The following is a 16,454-nucleotide window of genomic DNA, read 5'->3' as shown; positions in this document are numbered from 1 at the left end:
ACTGATTTTCTTTCTTTTGGAAATATACCTAGCAGTGGGATTGTTGGATCATACGGTAATTCGATTTTTAGTTTTTTGAGGAATTTCCAAATTGTTCTCAATAGTGGTTTTACTAATCTACATTCTCACCAACGGTGTACTAGAGTTCCCTTTTCTCCACATCCTCGCCAGCATTTGTTATTGCTTGTGTTTTGGATAAAAGCCTTTTTTTTTTTTTTTGAGACAGAGTCTCACTCTGTTGCCCAGGCTGGAGTGCAGTGGCATGATCTTGGCTCGCTGCAACCTCCACCTCCTGGGTTCAGGCGATTCTCCTGCCTCAGCCTCCTGAGTAGCTGGGATTACAGGTGTGCGCCACCATGCCGGGCTGATTTTTGTATTTTTGATAGAGATGGGGTTTCACCAAATTGGCCAGGCTGGTCTCGAACTACTGACCTCAGGTGATCCACTCGCCTCAGCCTCCCAAAGTGCTGGGATTACAGGTGTGAGCCACTGCACCCAGCTAATAAAAGCCATTTTATATGGGATGAAATTATATCTCATTGTAGTTTGGATTTGCATTTCTCTGATGATCAGTGATGTTGAGCACCTTTTCATATGTCTGTTTGCCATTTGTATATCTTTTGAGAAATGCCTCTTTAAATTTTTGGCCCATTTTTAAATTGGATTTTTAAGGGAGTGATCTGCTTTTTAAGAAATAGAAACCCACTAAAAGAAAGATCATGCAGGAGATATAATTCCCCTCATTGGAACTGAAAAGGTTTTAGGCAGCTTCTCTGTTCTCTTTGGGGCCTCTAGTATGACATCTGCATTTCTCAGCAAAGTTTTCTCATTATTTTTTGTAGATTGGTTTTTCTGGATACTACACTCTTTCATATGACCTTACCATGGCGTCTCAAAGTGGAAGCCTAAAATCTACCAAATGATGTGGCATATTCTCTGTAATTAATCAACTCATTCTAAATGCCCCAAATACAAGTTCTTGGGAAAGTGAAACTAATTGATCTTGCTATGCCTGAGAGTGTCTTTGGACATGTGTTATTAATGTGGATATTAGGTTCAGCCTTTCAGCAGGGGATATAGATGATTTCAGAGTAAATAGGTGAACACATGTCGATAGAGGTGCCTAATACAGCATCTTTATCATATATTTGAAATTCTTACATCTGTAGAAATATATACCATACTTGCCCATCTTTTTTTTTTTTTTTTTTTTAGAGATGAGGTCTTGTCATGTTGCCCAGGCTGGTCTCGAACTCCCGAGCACAAGCGATATGCCTGCCTTGGCCTCCCAAAGTGCTGGGATTACAGGTGTGAGCCATCACGCCTGGCCCCATCTTATTTTTCCAAAAAGTTTTGGTTATCCTCATTTATTTTCAGATTAAATTTAGAGACATATTTTAAATTACCAAAAAAAAAATCTTGCTAGGATTTTGATTGGAATTCAGACAAAGATTAGAACAAAAAAGATTAAGAAAAGTAGTTTACTAATCTACAAAAATTGTGGGCCCAGTTTTCATGAGCTGCAGCCTGCAGAACCCATTTTTACCTATGAGCACACAATTTTTACAGTGTACTTTTACTTTTTCCTTTCTAACTTGAATTTACGAAGAGAATTTCTCACACATACATGCACCTGCAATAACCATTGGTTTTCTAGAATCTCTGATAATACTTTAAATGTATTCCATCCACTAGCCACATGTATTTATGTTCTTTGATTAATTAAAATTAAAATTCAGTTAGTTGTACTAATTACATTTCAAGTGCCCATGCGGCTAATGCCAAATATATTGAATAGTGCAGATATCAAATACGCTGTCATCACAGAAAATCCTATTGGATAGTGCTGCTTTAGAGACTTGTATGTTAATAATAACGAGTTTAGGTCGGGCGCGGTGGCTCAGGCCTGTAATCCCAGCACTTTGGGAGGCTGAGGCGGGTGGATCACGAGGTCATGAAATAGAGACCATCCTGGCTAACATGGTGAAACCCCGTCTCTACTAACAATACAAAAAATTAGCTGAGCGTGGTGACGGGCGCCTGTGGTCCCAGCTACTCGGGAGGCTGAGGCAGGAGAATGGCGTGAACCTGGGAGGCGGAGCTTGCAGTGAGCCGAGATCGTGCCACTGCACTCCAGCCTGGGAGGCAGACAGAGCGAGACTCCGTCTCAAAAATAATAATAATAATAATAATAATAATAATAATAACGAATTAATTTTTAAAGCCCATAGAAGCAAAAATCTCTATTTCATATGTTTTGTTTATAGCATTTTGGTTAATATGTGGAAAATGACATGATAGGATGGCATTGTTTTCTTATTTTAAAAGGTTCATTGAAGAAAGTTTGAAAAATACCATAAAGGAGAAAGCAAAAATTACCTGCAATCCCAAGGGATAGGATTTTTTAAAAGCCTTTTTGAAATACAATCTACAAGTGTACATATCATAAATTACAATTGGATTTTCACCAACTAAATAATACATATATGTCTTTTTACCAATTTCTCTATTCCCAGGTTCTTTTTGATTCATGTCTTGATTGTTTGGATTTAATAATCATGTAGTTTTATTGAAGATGGGCACTTGAGTATGTTTCTTAATATCAGGAGGCATATGAAGCCAGTTAGTCTCAATACCAGTGATGCTGAATTTCACCACTTGGTTAGAGTATCACCGTCAGGTCTCTTCATTGTAAAGGTACATTTTCCTTTTGTAATTAATAAATAATCTGTGGGGTGATATTTTGAGACTTTGTCAATATTCTGTTCCCTAATAACTTCACTGAAAGATTTCAGCATCCATTTATGTGACTTGCCTGAATCAGTTAGTACATGAAAGTTGCAAAATGGTGATTTTTAAAATTCTATCATTTTATTTACAATTCTTAGCTGGCATTCTTATTTAAAGAAGAGGTTTTCCCCCTACCCGCCCACTTCCCCATTTTTCTCGTTTGAGTCTTCTTTTCCCCTTTTTATTTTTTATAAACACCTGGGTTTTTCTCATGAAGTTGATCAGTGTGACTCATCACTGCTTTGAGACTCATTGCTATAATCACATCTATGTAAAGTTCTATTATACCAGGATAATTTTTGCTTTATAGCAGGTCAGTCATCTTTATGATATGCTTGTTCTTAAACTGAGAATTCTTATTGATTTACTCTATTGAAACACAGACTTTTCAGAAACTGGAGCAACTGTGTTAAGGAATTCCCATTTACACTAGGCAAGAAAGTAAACAGTAAGTGGAGAGTAGGGTAACAAACACTTACGGTATCAAAAAACAACTGTGAAAAGGATCTGTCTTAATGTGCTAGCCCATTGCAGTTTAACATATTGCTTACAACCTTCACAATAGAATTTGAGTGACTTCAGTTACACATTCCAGGAGACTGGCAGTCTGTTACAATCAGAGTCTGAACTTTAGAGCAGGCTAATTTACAGCGATGGGATGAAGAAAGTTGTGGATTTGTATTACACACTCTCACCTGACACTGTATCTGATCCCTTACCTGCTGATTGACATCTTGAATGAGCTCTTTGAAGCAAGTTCCAGCTTAATTAAAACGTTTGCTTGGTTAGCAGTGATCTGTGAAAGCCTGTGATAAATATTGAATCAGGTTCACCTGCTGGTTGCTGTGAGTGGATAAACAGCTGCTTTGTGCGGTATAATCATGAAACGGTGGCAGTAGGTTACTACTACTGTTTGAATTTTTTAAAAAAGAATAGTTGAAAAGGTATAGTTATGTTACTTTTGCTATCTTACTAGAGTATGTGCTAATGTGAGATTTTGCACAATGGGCATCCAGTACCTGTTTAGATGGCTTGGACAACAGCAAATGGTTGATAAAAGATTAACAAACCCTTTTTTATGTCTCAAAGATTGTAGTATAATTCTATGTTCATAGGCCTTTTACCACTAGCTCTTCATGTGCATGACTTTTTGAAATAAAGGGCAGTGTTTTGCTTTTTTGCTTAAGTGGTAGATGAAAACAATCCTGTTAAAGCTTCACTTTAAGATTTAAGGTTATGAATTTCAACTTCTCCACAAATTTATTGTGTATTTTGTGGGAATTTGAATTCTTCTGAATTTCCTTTTTTTATCTGTAAAATGAAGTTAGAAATATACATTAGTGAACTAAGTATTTTAGCCTTATGTTAATATTAGGTAATTAACAAACATTAAAATAGAAATGAGTTCAGAAGCAGTGGAGGAACCTTTATGAAGTTCTCTTGACTGTTGTTTATTCCTTTACAGAATAACTATGTCTGGCTAATTTGGTTGTAAAGAAAATGTTTCCATTTGATTTTCATTAAAAAACCAAATATAAATTCTGGAATAAAGCCCTCACCCAAATCAGTCACAATCTCCTTTGAGCACTTGATTAAAGTTATGGGTTCACTTTCTAAAAATGCGCACAAAATTGTGCCTGTAGTTTCTGGGTGATCTGTAATAGCCCATGGACCCTAACTTGAGAACCCATTTCCTAATAAATTAGGTTGAAAACTTTTGGGGAGGAGGTGTTAAGATGAAAGCTATTCTGCTGGGTATGAAACAACTGAGGAGAAACCAGAACAGAATATATTTACTGTGTTTTTTTTTTTTTTTTCCAGCACTTCTAGCATTTTTCAGGTATGTTTTTCACGACAATTGTTAGCTTTAAAGATTATCTTCCATAGTCGTGATTCCTCACTCTCTACCTGAAGTTTATATTTTTATTTCTATCATCAACTTATTTAGAATTTTATGGGGAAAATACAATTTTGTTTAAGCCATACTCAGCCTGTTCAACTGCTTGTTCATGTTTATCGATGTCGATGCATACAACTGTCATTCATATTTTTTCATTATATTATTCCATTGATTGGAAAAAGCCCCACAATTTACTTATCCATTCCTTCTGTTGATACATGTAGCTTGTTTTTCTCACTATTAAAACAATGCTGCAATTAATATTCCTTTTGTATCTGTCTTAATGTGCAAGAGTTTTTCTAGCATGTATACCTAATGGTGTCATGCTGGGTCAAAGGGTATATGTATCTTTGATTTCACTAGATCACCGATTTGCTCTCAAGTAGTTGTGCCAATTTATACTTAGATCAGCAGTGAATAAGAGTTTCTTCATATCCTCTCCAATACCCAATCTGGTGGATAGGAAATGGAATCTAATTATGGTTTTAATTTGCATTTTCCTAATTACTAGTGAAGTTGTACATTAGATGGCACATCTTTTCAGATATTTATTAGCCTTTCAGCTTTTCTCTTCTGTGATTTGCCTGTTCCTGGTTTTCTGTAGGGTTTGTCTTTTAAAAATAGATTTATTGGAATTGTTTATATGTTATACATACTGATCCTCACTTGATTGTATGCATTGCAGATATCTTCGGTCAGCCTGTGCCCCCTTTTTACCTATTTTTCTTTCCTTCTTTAAGGAATATGTATTTTTAAATAGAAGTTTAACATGTTAATGAAGCTGTGTTTTCAGTCATTTGTGCTTTTGGTTTATTGTTTTAGGAAATCCTTCTCTACATTTGGATCATAAAAGATATCTTCCTATGGAAGAAGAGACCATATAACCTTTGAAGCTTAAAACGTTTACTCTCTGGCTCTTTTGCTGACTCTTGCTCTAAAGAGTCTATTAATTGAAAGTTTTTGTTTTTTATTTTTCCCTTGGGGGACATAACATGGATCTTGTTACAACATATTTGATTTAAATGTCAACTAATAAGTTAAAACAATTTTTATGAAGATTGTACTTAGGAATATTTTGTAATTGCATTCATAAAATAATAGAACTAACTTTAAACAATTCCTTAGTTTATGAGTGAAAATGGTTTGATAAACTCCAAGAACTACACTTTGTAGAACAATTTAAGAATGAAGCTCTCTTTGTCAGTAAGATGAGGTGATCCTTGTCATTGTCTTCTCCGTGGCTTGATATATAGGGATTCTAATGTCTCTTGAGTCAATGAATGAATGAAATGGGATATTAGATGAAAAATGTTTAGCACAAGGACAGCCTTAAAAATGGCAGTATTATTACTAATGAAAATATTGGGATATATGTTTGTCACGACTAAAATACTAGCGTAAGATGATTTTTCTTTTTGGCTTGAAAAATAGTAATTGTCCTGTACTTTTTCCTTTAAAAGCTAATCTGGATTTTGAAGTATCTTTTTGATATGTGCAGCACTTCAGATCAGGACATCATTTAAGCATCTGTCAGATTTAATTGTAATGCATGGGTACAGTATTTGGTTCAGCGACATTTAGTCATAATTCATCAGTTTAAAAAAAGCTAAGTTACACTTATGTGCAAAATACCACTCTCAATGAATGAGCTATATAAACAAATGTAAGACATAGTTTCTGTCTTCAAGGAATTTGCAGTGTGGTTAGAAAGACAATACATGCAGATATGGAAAGTTATGGAAGAATACAAGTTTTTGTATTTTTTTTTACTGTTTCATTGACCTAGTTTTCCTTTTATTTCATTCAAACAGGTTTCTCTTCAGTCTCTTTTTCTCTCTACTTCTTTATATACTTAGTTTTCGTACTCCTGCCTGCTTTTGGATTCAATTTATAGTCTCCTTTGAGAATCTCTCCTGATTTACAGTTAGCAAAGTAACTTCTTCTTTGGCAATGAAATTGGTTCCTATTTCTTTATCATTTTCCATTTCTAAAAATATTTAATCATTATGCTCATTTTTCAGGTATTTAGGCATAATATTTTTTTGTGTGAGTGGTAGGGAAAGTTTGGAGAAAGTTATAAAACTTTAGAAGTTGACATTGTGGTATGTTACCATTTGAACTTATAATTATAGCTTGTGAAAGGAATAGTGGCAAGGACTCAGCAATTCACCTTTCTTTCAAGATCAAATCTTCGAATCCTTCATCTTTGAAAGAATTTAGACATGTCTATGTAATACAACAAGAGAGGGAATATAATTTATTAAACACAAGAAAAATTTTCTGAAAATCCTTGGTTGCTGATGTTCTAAGAACAGTTTTGGTAATTGTAGATTTGAAATGTATTTTTAAACAATTGGCTACTGCACATGGAAATATTATAGCTGTCACATCCACATGTATCTCTTGTGTTTTTTTTTAATGATAGTATATTTTTGCAGTTACTTGGGTTGGGTTTTCTTGCCTTTTCTTGAAGTAAAAGGACTCTGAACAGTTTCTAGCTTGGAGAAGAAGCTATTTCTTAAAGAGTTTGGTTCTGGCACTGTGTAGCCACTTACAGGTCTTAGAGGTTACAGATTTTGGGAAGCCCATGTCTTATGTATTGATTTTCAGATATATTGGATGAGAGTGAATATTATAAAATTTATTCTCTAGTTTCCTGGAGAGAAGGAAATCGCTGTCAATTTAAACAGCAAAGGGAAAATAAAAAAGTCTTTGTGAAAGATAAACATGATCATTTGTTAGCAGGAAAAATACTCAATAAGAGATACAAAATTATTTAATTTTATTCATCTAATTATTTTAAGACCCCTGGGTCAAAGGGTTTCAGAGAGAGGCCATAAAGTATTAGTCTGGTAATTTGACTGGGGGATATTCTGACCTCCAGACACTGCTGGCATCAGGATCCTTCCTCTGGTTTTCTTAGAGCATCGAAAGTTGCTGATTTTGGTACAGGTAATTATCTTTTGTTATAAAATAAGTGACTTTTTGAAGCCTTTGTTATATTACTACAATCAGTTTTTCTGTCTTCAAATATGATTGTACCAAATCTTTTATTATTTATTTATTTTTTGAGATGGAATCTTGCTCTGTCGCCCAGGCTGGAGTGCAGTGGCATGGTCTTGGCTCACTGTAACCTCCATCTCCCTGGTTCAAGTGATTCACCTGCCTCAGCCTCCCGAGTATCTGGGACTAGAGGCACATGCCACCATGCCTGGCTAATTTTTGTTTTTTCAGTAGAGACAGGGTTTCACCATGTTGGCCAGGCTAGTCTTGAACTCCTGACCCCAAGCAATCCACCTGCCTTGGCCTCCCAGAGTGCTGGGATTACAGACATGAGCCACTGTGCCCGGCCTGTACCAAATCTTTTAAATGGAAACTTTAATAGAAGATCGCTTCTGAAGAAATAATTCCTGTTTAATAATGCAAAGGAAAAAGAATTAACTTTTAATTTCCCCCTTATACCTACCTTACTTGCCTAAGTACCTATTGAAAACCATCTTCTTGGCCAGGCGTGGTGACTTACACCTGTAATCCCAGCACTTCGGGAGGCCAACACAGGCAAATCACCTGATATCGGTAGCTCGAGACCAGTTTGACCAACATGGAGAAACCCTGTCTCTAATAAAAACACAAAATTAGCCAGGCGTGGTGGTGGACGCCTGTAATCCCAGCTACTTAGGAGGCTGAGGCAGGAGACTCACTGGAACCTGGGAGACGGAGGTTGTGGTAAACCAAGATCATGCCATTGCACTCCAGCCTGGGCAAAAAGAGTGAAAGTCTGTCTCAAAAAAAAAAAAAAAAAAAGAAAACCATCTTCTTGAGGAGTCTACTCAAGTTCATAGATGTTATAATTTGTTCATATTACTTTACAACTTAAAAAAAACAAACAACGTTTAATATAAAGTTAGCTGTGGTTTATAATATTCTGAATTATGGAGTGAAAAAACAGATTTAAAGTCCTAACTAAAGTCACTCTAGTGAGAAAAGTTTTCTGATACTAGTTCTTGATCTTTTGCTTTTGTTAGTACCACTACTAGTATAACATTTAAAGATAAGTAGAACATTAAATTATTCGTGCCAAATTCACCCCTTTTAAAAATTAAAAACTTTGAAAACAAAGTATCTAGTTGTAAAACTGTATAATAGCATCCCTTTCTATTTGAAAAAAAAGATATGAAAGATATGTATATATAAAGGTCAGTAAGTTATACACTAAATTATTCGTGATAGGATAGTTGATTTTTAAAAAATATTTCTGTATTATTGTTTGAATTTTTTTGACCAAGAGAAAAGATGAAATTAAAGGGAGTAGATGGTAAAGCTTTAAGTGGAATTGATGTTGAAAAGTGTAACATCAAAAAGTAAGTTTTCCCAGCCTTGAGAAAAAGCAACTTTATTGGATTACTTTTATGCTTAGATATAACTATATAACTATATAGTACATAACAGTGCATTGGGCCATAGCATTCTAGTATTCACATGAATTTAACTGTATCATAAGGAAGAGAAATAGTATAATTGAGCAAAAAGATTGATGGTATGAAAAAATAAATTAATTCCTTAATAAATTAAATACCTTAATTCTTTTTGTATGTTAATTGATTAATGTGATCATTGCAAAAGCTAAAAAAGAATTCAGTCAGAAATATCATGATATAATTTGCATTCCATTTTCTCTGTGACCATAAATTGTTGGATATTGCAACATATGTAACATAAACCACATGTCAGCTGTTTCCTGCCTCACTGTTGACAAGAGCCCCATTCATAACTCTTCTTTTTATCCTTTTAGTGAATAAGTAATTATTCAATATAGAAGGCAGGATATTTGGAACTGGCTATTTAATGTGGCAGCACTCTGTAATGAAATCTGCTGTTACTGGCAACCTGAGAGGAGAATGTAACAATTCCAGCATGGCTGTAACTTTATCTGCTTTGACTGGCTGTTTATTTGGCACATCAGTGAACCTTTTATCCCAGTGAGTGACAGCTCCAGAAGGGTCACATTTACATCCATTCTATCATGTATTGTAATATTTAATGGCGGACAAGGTTGAGTGAGACTGGGAGTAATTTGAACTTGCTTTTCCACTGAGTTGAGGCTAAAAGACAGCTTGATCCCCAGTATTGTGGTGTAACATGCAATGACTTAGCATTTGTTTATGAAGGCTAATCTTACTGATTATAATAATAAAAAAAACAGTCAAGTAGAGTGTTTGTTCTACTATATTAAAACTCGTTAGCACACAGTCTTTTAAGTTACAATGCTATTTATCTTTTTTCCCTCCCCATCAATGACCACTTCTATAAATTAACCATTTTACACTATTTCTCTAAAATGAGACTTTGTTCTGTGTCATTTGGTGTAATAATTGAGACTTAGAAGGAAGTAGTTATTAAGAACCTGTGAGTTCTAATATATAGCATTAAACTTCTTTTTTTTTTAGTATTTGAGAATTTGGAAACAGAAGAGAAAAATCAGGTAAATTAAGTAGACTATATTCCTGATGTTCCATATGGTTTGTTTAAAGAGACATTTATATAACTATTTCAGTTATGAAACTGAGTTACAAGTGAAATTGTCCAGGAAAAACTATCCTGGATGATAATTTTACTGATGGGTTTACACTCCATGACAGGTAATTGAATTTCAGATATACTTGTTCCACACAAGCAACCTGCTTTCATTATTAAATATTAATATTTTGCATTTATTTTTGTACCTTTGCTAAAGAAGAATTTTCTCTTCTTGAAGTTGTTAAGTGATCCTTTAGATTCAACTTAATAATTCGATTCTTTTGTAAACTATATTTAAAAGTGCTTCAAAAGCATTGGTGTATGAAGGAATTTTTGAATGAACTATGCTGTGAACAAAACTATTAACTCTAAACTATAATATCACAAGTTCATATGAAACCTAAGAAAAAATTAAAATTGTTCCTACTTTGTTTTATCATTTTCATAATTTATGAAAGAGGAGAGTTAAAATGTACTCAAAACATTTGGAATTAGAGAGTTAGAGTGGTATGTTAGAAAGAATGCAAATGTGGAAACATCATTTATAGCTTTTAAAAGAAAGAATGAGGACCAATTTTAAATTGTATTTGTAGTTTTTTCTTTAATGGCAAGTTTTAGATACTATAATTTCTTGTAATTTCTCTTTATTTGACCATTGTGATTCATTACTTACAGGTTCTGATTCCATGTGAGGTTTGATAACATTTTTTATGGTAGTTTAGATATTAGTTATCATTTCTTTCCTTTCTTACAGCCCCCTGGCCACTGTTCTAGGTGCTGTTGTTCTACTAAACAAGGAAACAGTCAAGAGTCATTGAATACCATTAAGAAGGATCATGCGGGGAAATCCAAGATACCCAAAATATATTTTGGGACACGCACACACAAGCAGATTGCTCAGATTACTAGAGAGCTCCGGAGGACGGCATATTCAGGGGTCCCAATGACTATTCTTTCCAGCAGGGATCATACTTGTGTCCATCCTGAGGTAGTCGGTAACTTCAACAGAAATGAGAAGTGCATGGAATTGCGAGATGGGAAAAACGTGAGTAAAGTTATTTTGTGTTAGAGAAAAAATAAGGTTGAAAATATTTAAATTACTCAGTATGTGTTTTATATGTACATTTTAGTGATAATCAACTTCGGAAAATCAAATTAACTGCTAGTATTGATATCTTTTAAAAAATAATTTTCCCATAACAAAATCTTTAGTCAAGTTTTAAAGTATGGGATTTGGTCTTAAAGCTTGGGGATATTTAATTCTTTGAAATTAATTTCTGTTGTAGTCAGATATCTTAGTTTCTTCTTTTAATTCCTGCTCCCAAAAATAGTCAAACTTGGATGATGTCATATGAGGAGACGGAAGTGTTTAAATGATTTAGTCTAATTAGATCTAATTAATATACTTTACATACTTAAAAACTTCAAAAGCAGATAGTTTATTTAGGCTCTCTTAGCAAAGTATGAATTTTTTTAATTGAATGAGAAATATAATGATTATCCCACCTCATAATTCTAATAAATACAAACCCCTCTTTTGAAAGTTATACTAAATTATTAACTTTCAAAAGATGTCACTGGTGGTTTTGAAATTTTCCAAGGAAATTAGAATAATATGAATTTGGGCTTGGTGGAAATAGAGAAGTCTTTCTTACTAAAGACATGACTTTCAAATAATTTTTTTTTGGCAGTATTAGTTTGGGCACCTATATTCTGGTGTGATAATTAGTTTACTCTAAAATTGAAGTTGCAAGTATGAAATTATACCCCCAAATCAGTGAACCATAAATTGATAACTATGAAGTAACCAATGATATTTTAATATATTTTTAGAGTTGTTTTGTTTTTCACTAATATCTTATTAGAGTTGGTTCTACACAAAAAACTGTGAGCTATAGCCCCCAGAGTTTCATTTCATTGATATATCACCCCTTACCATATAATGTGAATTAGTTATTTTGTTTTATGCTTTTCTTCCTTAATACTCTCTTTTACTAGATGAAAATTTATTTAAGCTTTATTTAGGGATAGTCAAAAGATACTTTAACAGATATTCAAACGAGATTATAAAGTATAAGTAGTAAGGTGTTCCAATGGCAAAACTTGAGTGACTTGTTCAGAGCCAGGAGAGAATACAGAATTACTGAATCAAAGCCATTGTTGAAATTCTACCGTCATATTTATTTCCAAAGAGTTATTTCTAACTAACTTAGGAATTGTGAAACCCTTTACTTTGTATATTAAAAAACTTCTCTTCAAGGAGAGATGAAAGTATTAAGTGTCAAGTGTTGAAAAATAATAAAATAAAGCTCTATGGTAAAACTCCATGAATTTCATGCATAAGTAGACTGCTTTCCATAGTGACTAAGTGATCTGCTGAATTCCTCAAATGCTTGAAATTTATTTTTTGGCTATATAGCTTATGCAAGAAGACTTGCTGGCATTGTCACCATATTTTTATCTTTTTTTGTTTTACTTGTTATTGGGGAAATTATTATGTATTTGTAAAAAGTATATTGGCTGGGCCTGATGGCTCATGCCTGTAATCCCAGCACTTTGGGAGGCTGAGGCGGGCACTTGAGGTCTGGAGTTCGAGACTGGCCTGGCCAACATGGCAAAACCTGTCGCTACTAAAAATACCAAAAATTAGCTGGGCATGGTGGCGCATGCTTGTAATCCCAGCTACTTGGGAGGCTGAGGCATGAGAATCGCTTGAATCCAGGAGGCAGAGGTTGCAGTGAGCCAAGATCGTGCCACTGCACTGCAGCCTGGGCAACAGAGGAAGACTCTTGTCTCAAAAACAACCAACCAAAAACATACATTGGTAAAATACATTGGTAAAAGCAATGATAAAGTGTAAGATTGTGTATTGAAGGCAGACAGTTTCATTTTGTGTAACCCAGAATCCTACAGTGCTGGCTATGTTTTTATTGATCTTTACTCATAAGTTTGAATCATGTAAAAATAAAAAGTAATTCAGTCGACTTCAGTGTTCCAAATTTTTCATTGGCTTTTAGTTTGTCTTAAAGTGAACAGGTATTTTATTTTTTAATATTAGTAATATGAATAATTGAAGATATCTGCTTGTGGTTTGCCTTGACCTAATTCTGCCTCAGAATGCTTACCTCACGGGCATACATGAACATCCTCTTTCTTGTTCTCAAGCCCTCTTAGTAATTTGGTATTGTAATGAGGGGCAATTACAAAGTCACCATAGGTGTCTGTGTTTACTATGACTGAATTACCAAAGTGAAATGATAAATAGATAACTGACAATTTGAATGGAAGTGTTTAAAGTGTGATAACACTTCAATTGACAGACTTCCTCAGGGTTGTGTTACACCGCTAAAATGGATGAGCTTTTCTGGTTTTGCTATCAGCCTGCAGAGGGGTGTCATTCTAACTGCCCTTAAAGTGTAAACCTTCTGATTTTTTGGCTTGATCCAAGGCACATGTGTTTTTGTTCATTGTTTCTTTTACGTAAAGTGCCCTTATACTGGAAAAGTATGCACTTATCTGTTAAAAGTTAATTTTTGTTTCAGTTAAGAAAAAATAATTTTAACTAGAGTCAGGAATGACAATTCTGAAATATTATTTTAGATACATATCTTTTTTTTGTTAAAATGAGACTTAATAGCTCATAGTCATAGATTCTAAAGGCACTTTAGTGATCATTTTGTATAAAGATAAGCTTTCAGAATTGTATGGGAGAAGCTTGGAATGAAGAAATGGTGAATGTCCTATTATTAAACTCAGTCTGTATCAAACTGAGTATGAAAGATGATTGACACATTTTTACCTGAATCACAGAATTTTAGAGCTGGAAGGAATTTTAGAGATGATATAGTCAGTGAGTCAGAAGGGATCTTACAAGCCTTCTGGTTCAAATATTCTTTTGATGCTTAGTCACATGAGAAAAATGGGCCCTGGAGTTTGCTCAGTCAGACAAGTATTTAGCAAGGAGGGACCAGAACCCAAATTTTCTGATTCCTCATCCATTGCTATTTTGATTACACTAGAAACAAACTCCAAAGATGGCATTGAGGTAGGGAGAAGTTGACACAGTATGAAGAATAAGAACAGTAGAAGTTAGAGAAAGTGAGTGAAAATAATGTAGAAAATGGCCTAAATAAATATAGTTAGATGAGTCCTTTCCTCCTAATTTTTATTTTTAATACTTTGGAGGACTAACAGGTATCATCCTTTAACGTGGCTGAATACAAAGCTTTAGGAGAACTGGTCCTCAGCTATTCATGTCTTGTCCTTTGATTTGCTGACATTCTTTTACAGGTTATGAATCTCTTATGGTTTACTTTGTTTCTAGCAATATCTGGATACATTTGTGTATGTACTGATGTATGTATGTTTTGAAAACATGGATTCTCCTTTTGGATAATTCATAGATAAAAATACATATAGTATAAAGATTATATATATGTGTGTGTGTATGTATACAATTTAATTTATTATACAGACTTATAGAAATACAATTTAATTTTATACACACACACACACACACACACACACACACAGAGAGAGAGAGAGAGAGAGAAAGCGAGAGACATTTCATCCCGCCTTGGCTTCTCAAAGTGAATAAATAGTAGAATTAATTAAAATAAAAGTGGCCCATTATTCTACCACTTAGTTCCAATGACAATTGAAAAAGAAAAGTAGTACATGTATGTGGTTAGAAAATGAAAAGAGAGGCTTTTTCTAGATCCTCCATCTCCTTAACCCTTTAAGGTAACTACTATAAAATTTTCTATATCTATTCTACCAGAATGTTTAAAAAATGTATTTGCTGTAATGTATGTGTATATATTTTTTAAAAAGCAATTTACATGAATTTAATCATTCTATACACGTTATTCAACATGTTTTTCTCACTTAACACAGAGAGCCTAATCAACACATAGACAAATCTAAATCATTTTTAAGGGCTAAAGTTTTTGTATTAATTTACCATAATGTATTTAACATGTCCCTTATGGGTAGACATTTGGTTTATTTTCAATTTTTTGGCTATTTAACAGTACAGGGTACATCTATTCACATTAATGGTAAAATTTTAAATTTTGGTAGCTTTTTGACAAATTGCCTATGTAATTCTACTACTAGAATTTTATACTTCTACTAAAAATATGTATACTTTTCTAATTTTGTACATTTTTAATAGTATATGAGACACTCTTGTTAGGGCTGGGTTTTATCAAACATTTTATTTTTTTATTAATGCATGTAATGAGTATTTTTTTTTGAGACAGGATCTCACTCTGTTGCCCAGGCTGGAGTGCAGTGGCGTGGTCACTGCTCACTGCAGTTTAATTTTTTTTGTTGTTTTTTTGTAGAGATTGAGTCTCCCTATGCTGCCCAGCTGGTCTTGAACTCCTGGGCTCATGCAGTCCTCCGGCCTTGGCCTCTCAAAATATTGGGATTATGGGCATGAGCCACTGTGCCCAGCCTGTAATGAAATTTTTTTATTTCCAGTGATAGAATGGGGTGGAGTGCAGTGGCTCATGCCTGTAATCCCAGCACTTTGGGAGGCCGAGGCGGGCGGATCGCTTGAGCTCAGGAGTCTCAGGAGTTCAAGATCAGCCTGAGCAACATGACGAAACCCTGTCTCTACAAAAAAGGAGTCATATGTGGTGATGCACTTGTGGTTCCAGCTACCTGGTGGCTGAGGCACAAGAATCGCTTGAACCTGGGAGGTGGAGGTTGCAGTGAACCAAGATTGGATGGCGCCACTGCCCTCCAGCCTGGGTGACAGAGTAAGACTCCCATCTCTGGAAAAAAAAAAAAAAAAGGTAATAGAATGGCAAAGGGCATTAGTAGATAACATAAAAGAAGAAACGCAAACTACTGTTGAACCTTGTTAGACTATTCATACAACACTATGTTAAACTTTGCTAGAAACTATAAGAAATACAAATCAGAACAAGATTCTATTTTTTACTTTTAAGATAGAGATAACAAAAGATAACATCAGTGTTGATAACGATGTGGGAAAAGGGTAATGCAAAACAGTATATACTTTCTGGAGGATAATTTCACTATATGTTTTCAAGAAACTTAAAAATACTTTGTAGCGTCTGATCCCATAATGCCGTTTCTAAAAATATAGACTAAGAAAATATTTAGAAACCAGCATAAGAATGCTCACTGCAGCCTTATGTATAAAGCAGAAACTGGTAACAGTCTATAAGCCCAGTAATAAGAAAACTGGTTCATCAGCTATGGCACATTAATT

General features: G+C 34.3%; 1 protein-coding gene across 1 annotated transcript in view; it reads left to right on the top strand.

Moving 5' to 3' along the window:
- The window catches only part of BRIP1 (BRCA1 interacting helicase 1), a 190,826-nt gene that overhangs the window by 44,801 nt on the left and 129,571 nt on the right, over positions 1–16,454 (top strand). The window contains exon 7 of the mRNA XM_058445351.1: positions 10,962–11,252. Within this exon, the coding sequence (XP_058301334.1) occupies positions 10,962–11,252 (291 nt within the window). The remainder of the gene's footprint in view (positions 1–10,961; positions 11,253–16,454) is intronic.

The sequence above is a fragment of the Hylobates moloch genome, unplaced genomic scaffold (assembly GCF_009828535.3).
Source record: "Hylobates moloch isolate HMO894 unplaced genomic scaffold, HMol_V3 SCAFFOLD_10, whole genome shotgun sequence".
Lineage (NCBI taxonomy): Eukaryota > Metazoa > Chordata > Mammalia > Primates > Hylobatidae > Hylobates > Hylobates moloch.
Note: the sequence above shows the minus strand (reverse complement) of the source record. Positions and strands in the feature narration are given on the sequence as shown.